The 8,982-nt window shown below is 37.7% G+C and overlaps 1 protein-coding gene across 1 annotated transcript in view; it reads left to right on the forward strand.

Annotated features, from left to right (window-relative positions):
* The window catches only part of SLC30A7 (solute carrier family 30 (zinc transporter), member 7), a 30,827-nt gene extending 22,240 nt beyond the window's left edge, over positions 1-8,587 (forward strand). Inside the window, exons 10-12 of the mRNA XM_014938966.1 lie at positions 248-338; positions 1,271-1,420; positions 3,428-8,587. Coding sequence (XP_014794452.1) covers positions 248-338; positions 1,271-1,420; positions 3,428-3,475 — 289 coding nt within the window. The 3' untranslated portion in view covers positions 3,476-8,587. The remainder of the gene's footprint in view (positions 1-247; positions 339-1,270; positions 1,421-3,427) is intronic.
* Positions 8,588-8,982: the final 395 nt, after the last annotated feature.

Raw genomic sequence — 8,982 nt, forward strand, 5'->3', positions numbered from 1 at the left:
TTGTCCACCAGTTGTCTCTGTGGAAAATCTGGGGGAGAAGTAGTCTTCCCTTTAGTAAGACACCGTAGCAATTTGTCAATCCATTTATTTTCTGTACCAGCTTTTCGTGGCAACTTTCTTGGCTTCTGGTGAAACAACTAAAGAAGAAATCTTAAAGAGTATTAAGGAATGTTATGTTGTTCCTTGTTCAGCATTTTTGAAAATGTAATAGTACCTAACTTCTTTTTTTTTTTTTTTTTCTTTCCAGTATTGTTCCACTTTTAAAAGAATCCATTGGAATTTTGATGCAGCGAACTCCTCCTTCACTGGAAAATGCCCTGCCTCAGTGCTACCAGAGGGTGAGCTCTTAGACCATTTTTGCTTCAGATCCAGCTGCTGATGAATGAGCCTCAGCTGTGTGTATGAGGATATTTTATGATGTTTTTCCAGTAATGCCTGTGAAAGGTTCCTTAAACTGTACAAATGGAGGTACTAGTTTGATTCTTATCTTTCTGACGTCCTAAGTTGTATGTAGTACTTTGTGCTGGTACAAAGTGCATGATGTTTTTCTGTTTTGTTCAGTTTTTGTCTCCCTCAAAATTTAGTTCTGTCTTTAGTAAAATGAAGTGGAGTAACACTGGAAGTGCATTTATAAGAAAGACTACATAGATTACTGTGGATTTGATCTCTCCTGGTACTCTCGTTTAACTTACTGTATCATGACCTGAACATTTGAAGTGCGGTTGCAAAGTTAATGGAAAGCACTTGTAGTAGTGCCATCTTTCCCCAGGAAGTTACAGGATTGTAACCGTCACATGGAGGGTTTGCTAAAATTGAAGAGAGGAAAAAGAAAGGTTTTGAGAGGACAAACCTAAGCCCTCACAAAATATTCACAGAAATATTAATATATTTCTGTTAATAGTTAGACTTTCTCACAATTTTTTTTATGGGAAAATTCCTGCATTTGCAAAAATTGCTGTTTGAATGCTCTCTCAAATTTAATAACTGACTTTTCTGTCTTGGATGCCACTGTTTTCAGAAACAGTTTCAATCAAATATATGGAGACTGTAAATGCAGCAAGGTCATCATGACACATACCTACAACCTGTATGTTTTCACCTTCCTTACCATTACTGAGATAGTAATAAGAAATTTAAATGTATCGTAAATTGCACAGTGAACTAGAAGTAAAAGAATGCATCAGCTTTTATAATATTTTCTGTAAAAAAAACATAGTGCAGATAAACATTTTCTGAACTGTATTTTTTTTTAATTTATTTGTATCTTTAGGTGCAGCAGTTGCAAGGAGTTTACAGTTTACATGATCCACACTTTTGGACCCTCTGTACTGATGTTTACATAGGGACATTGAAATTATTAGTAGCTCCTGATGCTGATGGGAGGTGGATTCTAAGCCAGACTCACAATATTTTTACTCAGGTATGTCTCATCAGTGGAAATCGCATTCCGAAGTATAAACTGCCTGTCGTGTGATGTGACATAGTAATTATTATCAAGAAAAATTAAATGTTGCTGGGTCTGATATCAGTGTGTTTTGAAAAGCTGCTCTGCTCCAGCAGTTCAGAAAAATTTCAAAATGCTCAGTAGTGTAGATGGAATTGCTGTAGCTCTCTGCATCAGTGTTTCCACTTAGTGGAAATAGCAGCTGTAGTTGTCTGAGGTGTACCAAACCAAGTTGAAACCCTATATTGACCTATGAGGAACTGAGGAAGTGGGTGAGGCTTCCCTCAAAATAGGGCTTCTGACCACAGACTGGACCTGTGTGATTTTTTCACTCTACTGATGCTGTATTTGTCATTCATTTCTGTACCTCCAAGAACCCATGCATATTTTGCATATTTTGTTGTGTTTTACTAATACCCAAGCTGTGGTGATCACTAGTTAAAGCGTAACCATCAGTTGTCATGTTGTGTATGACCAGCATGTTCCCATTTATTTCAGGTTATATTTCAGGTAATATTACAGGTTATAGTTTTTATATAGATAGGTATTTGATAACACTTATAGGTGATATGAAACACTGGAATCCTTGTGAACAACAGAAACTGTATTAGAAGTTGATAGTTCTTGCCTTAAGATTAAAATCTTACAAATTTCAGAAAGATTTTTCTGTTGCTTCCTTATACTTTCAATCATTAAACATGAAATTCACTTTGGCTGTCAATTCCAGTATAGCTTCTGGATATGAATGGTTTACAAGTAGAATCTAGAGTCTGTCAAGATAAAATAGAAAATTCTTGTCCAGCAAGAGAACTTTGTGAAGATTAAAGCTGCAAACTTACTCTCTTAAAACACCCAGAGCCAAATACCCCGATTTTATTCTTGATGTGGGAGGACTGTCTTTGAAAAAACTCTTCCATTTTTCCATAATGTCCTTTCTCTGCTTTTGAGTAACGCAGAGTTCTGTAGCTGAAAAGAAGACAAATAGTCCTGTTTATAACCGGTGCTTTAGATAACAAAATATTGTCAGCTAATGGGTAATATTTTGGAGATATGTAAATTACTAACTTCTAAGTTAGTTGGACAATGAAGAAAGGGGGCTTCTGATCAGGTATATTCGACACTGAAAATAAAATCACTTCTGTCAACAGTTTAATTAGTGCTTGCGTAAATGTTCTTTTCAAAGCTTTCTACAGTGGGGTAAGTCCTTGTGCACTCACACGCGTGTGTTCTTTCCCTTATTCTGTGTGCTCTGTTGGCCTCCTGCATTGGCAGCTTGTGTCTGTCATGGCTTAGTGAATTGTTCGTGCATCTGAGAAGCACCCCTGTTATTAACTGTTTTATAACATTTATTAGAAATTCCAGACTGGATATTTTGTTTGGTGGTTTTTGTTTTGTTTTTTTTGTTGTTTTGTTCTGTTTTTTTATGTATCTCATGTACTCAGTTTCTGGTCTCAGGAGAAAAAGCACTAAAGCCAACCCAACAATGCGCTGCCTGAGAGCATGAATTCTTCTGAAATCATTGAAGTTTCAGGAATTTTAAAGTAGTTGGTCACGGGGAACCTAATCAAAATAAACACATGCTCTTGTGCTTAGCTCCGTTTTAAACTGACAGCTTTTCAAGCAGCTTGTTTTTCAGGAGGTTAAACTTGTACAAAGAAAGAATTGCTTTTGTGCAGCTTCATGTGTGACAGTTATTTAGGCTGAATCAGAAAAGGTAATGTAGCAAAGCAAACGTTAGTGTATAATTGCATATGTGCACTTGACTGGGTGAAGAGCCCTGTATTCATACAGTGCTGTCAAAGTTTGTAGGTTTTCAAATTGCCAGTATCTTTGTGAATAGTGTGCTGCATGTGGAAGATGAATTACAGAAAAATAAGATGTGGATTTTTTTTTGCTCAGTGACTTACTGATGGGGACTGGTGCTCAGGACGGTTAAACTGCTTTGATGCTACAAGTGGTTTTTAACTCTTCTTTTTTCCATAGGCAGGAGTAAGACAGCTTTACATACAGATTGATGTCGCAGCCATGTAGTGAACTTCTGAAATTGTGCTGTTGGACCAAAGTTTTCTGTACTGTAATGGTGTAACAACGTACTTCTCAAGACAGAGCCTGCTTCCACCACTGTTCTGGGATTGACTGAATATGTTTCTGCCCTTGGGCTATGGATGGAGTTCACTTCTAAGGAGTAAATATTGAATGAATGTTATGGACTTCGGGTCTTGTCTTTTTGTGGCCCCTAAACTTGTAAGTTTTTGAGGGTTTTTTACTTACTAAGATTGTGGTACTGGAAACCCTATCATGTCTTCAGTAAAGCTGCTGAAACCACTGCTCATTCCCATAAAACCAGTGTTATCAACAATTGGAAACTTGTTTTGTAGATAATGTCACAATGGCTGACAGGCTTCGATATACTTGTATGTTTCTACAGTTGTTTGTACTTTGCAAACTTAATGAACCAAACCATATTGGGTTTTCAAAGTGCCTTTTATATCAGGAGAGGTATTTGCCAGCATAAATTTGGAGCATCAAAGGGTTTTATTACTTTTACAAATATCTTGTATGCAGTCTGATTAATTACTAGTGATGTATGTGGGGGGTTTGTGTACTTGCGTAGCTGTAGATGTTAGACTTCCCTTGTACTTGCATCTTACCAAACAGAGAGAAAAATTCTAAATGTAAAAAGCAAGGGTATTGTGAAGAGACTTCCTTCCAAAGCAAGCTGGATGTTTTATTGCATATTTCTTGTGGAAATTATTTTAGTCAAAATAATAGATTTAGCTCCAATTCTTCGTCTCTTCATACTGTTGAGAGTGATGAGATGTTACATGATTCTACTCATCTTCACAGTCATGTGAGACAACAGGCAGCTGAGGGAAGATGCTGGTGATGGAAGCAACGTTTGACGTTTTTTATCTTCCAAATTATGTGTTGGCAAAAATTAAATCCCTAAATTGTTTGTGAAAGCTCACATCTCCTCAATTTTAATAGCTTGTAATAATTTTTATTAAAGTGATTGGTGAGGTAACTTTTGCCTTTCCAAATACTGAAGATAGTTGTTCTGAGTGGTTACACCTGAAATGGAAATAAGGACCATTGTTCATGCTATTTAAAATTATTTTTTTTCCTGGTTGACAAGTCCAACATTTTTGACTCTCTTACTGTAGTTTTATGTGTTTTCATGGGGGGAAAAAAAAAATTCTCAGTGTAGTAAGTTGGGTTTTTTTACAGAAACATTGATCTGTCATATTTTTCTAGCATTTATAATCATTTTACGCTTTCAGATCTGAACATTTTTTTCAAAGACAATCTGCTGTCCTTGGTGTTATAGATGATAATTCCACTGTGCTTGTAGTAGTTAACTTAGTAATGGAAGATTTTATAAAGGGACATTTTACAAACACAACATTGTGGAGTAAAAAACAAGACAGACATTTTTCTGATAAATCATAGCTGTTAGTAACTGGTATGGATTTAAAGTATTCTGGTACGTGGTAATACTAAAACCAAGGCCCTCTGAAGCTGACAATGTCTGCGTAGTAAGTGCTAGGCACTCTGAACCTACCGAAGATTTATTTGCAGAAGTGGTTTGCTTGCCTCTGCTGAATTCATGACAGAGATGACGAGTTTCTTGCGTTCATACTTCATGTTGTTCCTATGTAGCACCCGAATTTTGATCTCGTTTGATGTGAAAGCACGACGGTTGCCAAATTGATAGGTGATTCCTGATTTTTCCAGCTGAGATATTAAAACCTGAATGTTGATTTTATACAAAGCTTGGCATTGTACTCTTGTGCTTGGAACTGAAAACTGAGTGCAAAGAAAAACAGCAGTAAAAAGCCACGTACATATTGCTTTTAAGCTTTACAGACTGTTCCAGCCTTCAGCTCCTCCTTTCTCTCTGTGGCTGGTTCCTGCGGGCGTTGGGTTCTCCCGGGCTGTGGGTGCAGAGTGCCCTCTCAGCTGGCTGCCCCCTTCCACAGCTCTCTCTCCTGGCTTCCCATTGGGCTCTCTCCCTGTCTCACCTCACCGGTGCTCCGCTGCCCCGAGGTGCGGGCTGGGGGACAGGATCTGAGAGTTACAGGGCACAGGGTAGGGTGCAAGAACCTCTTGAGCAGATCTGAGTACCATTGGCATGTGTTTGTAGAAAAGGTAATTAAAATATGGTTGATTATAGGGTGGGGATGCCTCGGTTTTTTTGTAGTATGTTACATATTGATTGCTTCTTGTTGGTTGACAGCATGATTTCTTGATTTATTTTTTTTTATAGTTAATATTACTATATTTGAAGCTAGAGAAGATCAGCTGATATCCCTTTGAAAGCAGGCACTGGCCAACTTCATTGCAATTTTGTCACGATCCAAGAGCAGGCTTTGGTTTATATCACTTTTATACTACCATGTTTCAGGACTGAGTATTCCTGGACTTGCTGAAGTACCGTGGTGCTGCCCAAGTTGCTGGACTTGGCCACTATTTTAGTTTTCTTAATGAAAATACAAGTGCTACAGTTTGTTTCCAAGTCAGAATCTGCCTGAGTGACAATTGGGTTGGTTTGTTGTTTTGTTGTTTTTTGGTGTTTTGTTTTTTTTTTAAGATGTACATCTACCAACTTTTAATATGTGGTAAATAGAGTGAAAAAGCCTATAAGCTGGTTATAATTACAAAATATTGGTTTTAATAATTTTTTACATCTTTTTGTTGCTTATGAGTACTCAGCTGACTGTTGGAAGGATACGTACAAGTCTGAGTTTCCTAACCAAGATGGCAACTTCTTCATTATTTTTAAGGACAACTTGACAGTTTTACAGTAAGAAATGTATCATTTGTTTGTTAAATACACAATTGAGGATAGTGTAGGGAAGTCAGATTCAAAGCAGGCTTTAAGCCTTTTTAGGCTGTCTGAAAAAGGGTAAGCGTCACACAATTCTATGAAAGACAGTAGGTGAGGTATCCAGTAGGTAACTACAGTCACATCTAGTACCTCAGTAAACAGCATGACATCTGATTTAGTTTTTTTCACCTACTAAGGGGATATTTGCTCAGGTTTTAGGAGAGTATAAATCATGCAATTGGAAGTGTAGCTTTTCTTAATCCTGAGAGTCAAAGCTTCATTATTTTGTGTTTTGCTAATTAGCTAACACTTTGCTTATTATGTAACAGTTTGCTTTTAAGACTTTATTGGAGATGCATCACATCATTTAAACAAAGATTTGTGTGAATGACATCCAGAGCTTGGATGAATGTCTGCAGAACATCTGCTGAAACTCAGCTTCCTGGACTCCAGTACTGAATTTTGAACCAAGTTTTCAAAGTCTGATTTTTCTCATGTTTTCGTGTAGCTGAAGCTTACTGTGGGGTGACTGGTCTGTCTTACTGTGGTTTATTTTTCTGTCACTAAAACCAGTAACTTACAACCATATTGTCCCAATGACCGAGCCTGCAAACTGCATGATTTTGACAGGACCTACAGCAAAATCAGAAGATAAAAACAAGTGCTACAGAGTGTCTGTACTAAAACGCCCCAAATGTTTGTCATGGTAAATAACAGTGGAAGTAGTTTTCCTACTCTTAAGAGTATGCACAGTGAAGACCAGTCCTTCGTAAACTAATCCTATAATTCTGTATATACTTACAGGTTAGCCTTGTTCCTTACATTGACAGGGCCCCTACAGAGAGCTGGATTACTTGTGCAATTTGCTGAACTAAGGCAAAAAGTGCTGGTCCAAATAAATGACTCTGCTTTTTATGTAATTCTGCTTACTAAAACAAAAGTTTAATTGCATCATTAGTAAGAGCTGCTGACACTATTTTTACATAAAAATTGAAACTGCTGCTCCTAATTAAGAGGACCTTAAGTGACTCTCAGAGTTCCCAATTTCTTTTTACCTGAAGAAGTAAAGCCGTGTTTAAAGGTGAAGGAAAGAAAGGGGATCTCCTCTTAACTGTTGTGAGTGAACCTCTTTTGGGAATATAAACAAGATGCAAGAGGGGGAGAGAAGCTGCTGCTGAACTGCAGTTTTCCACCCTTTGCACGCACCGTGCAATCCAAATGTGAAGTTCATGGCTTTTCTCTCTCAGCACAGATTTCAGTTGCAGAAACCTTCGTGCTTCTATAAAATGCAAATCCTAATCAGTGCTCGTGTAACAAGATCTTTAAATACCAGTTCAGAGCAACAGCTTTAGTTGCTGATTAAGCCCTGTCCCGTTTTCCCCAGCAGCCATCAGACTGCCACTACTGTGATTCTCCATTATCCCACCCCCTTTAAGCATGTTTGGGAATGAGTATAAGGGATTTTCTTTTCTTTTTTTTTTTTTCTTTTCTTTATAATCCACGTCTCTGATCCCTAATACTGACTCAATGGTTAATTCCTTCTTTACACTTCTGTGAAAATCCCTGTCTGCAACCCGCCGGGATTCCCTGTTGGATTTTTCCCCCGTTCAGGCTTTGTTGGGGTGTCCATCCCTGTTGGGACTTCGTTGGCCAGAGACTGCTCTAATGTGAAAAGCTGCCAGTTGGGCTTCTGCTGCCCCTGGTGTGTGAGGGCTCCATGGCTCGCTGGGGGCAAATACCGCTGCGTCTCCTCTCTCTCAGTGAGCCACAAAAGGTTCCTGCCTGTGTGGTAATTTGGTGGAAATAATGTGTAAAAGGAGTTGTGTATTTCACTTCCCACGTGCATTGAGGTCTTTCGTGTGTATGCTGGGATCTTGTACAAGAGTTAAATGAATCACTACGGTATTTTGGCTCAAGTGTGAAATATTGTGAATGAAGAAATTGCCAAAATCATTTCTGGCAGCATACAGCATATTGCTTGCATTCAGCATATTGCTTGCCTTTACCTTTCAATTACAGGAATTGCTCTTAGCAGTGAGCTTAAGTTGAATAGTACAATATATCAAAATACCCATAAAGAAATGTTAATGATAACACAAGGCAGCTCACTAAAATTCTGAAGACTATGTATGATTTTGTTCTGGAATGCTAATGTTAGTAGCTTAGCCATGACTTGTCCCAAGTGCAATATTAGAAATTTTTAATGTAATCTTTTCTACTTGAATACAGTCTATATAAAATGTTAAATGTCCTATATTGCTGAAAAGATATGGGATCAAATTTCTTTCCAATAAATCTTCAGTTCAAAAAAAAAATACACATAAGAGTTCTGCTTTGTTGTCATGCATACTGTGAAGACTACTTGAAATAGCAACTGTCATCACCCATTACCTGATTTTTAAAGAGAATTCTTGCAGGCTGTTTTCTGAGAATTGGCTTAATTGAGATTAATCTTCTTACACAAGAAAATGAAATAAATTGTGTGCAGCTTCTCCCTCTGTTTCACCAACTGTCTAGAGGGTGAGTTCTTGTTTGTCTTGGTTTAGACATAAAGAACACTCTCACCTCTCTGCATTCACTCTCCCAAGTGTAGGGATGGATACAAATCTAACAGGTTTTGCACACTAATGCTTTCTGTTGGTGAGAGAACTACGAAGTTTCTGGAAAGTTGAAAAGCAAAATTTAACATTTAAAATGCACTTATAACAAG

Source organism: Calidris pugnax, unplaced genomic scaffold (genome assembly GCF_001431845.1).
Source record: "Calidris pugnax isolate Ruff unplaced genomic scaffold, ASM143184v1 scaffold18, whole genome shotgun sequence".
NCBI classification, from domain to species: domain Eukaryota; kingdom Metazoa; phylum Chordata; class Aves; order Charadriiformes; family Scolopacidae; genus Calidris; species Calidris pugnax.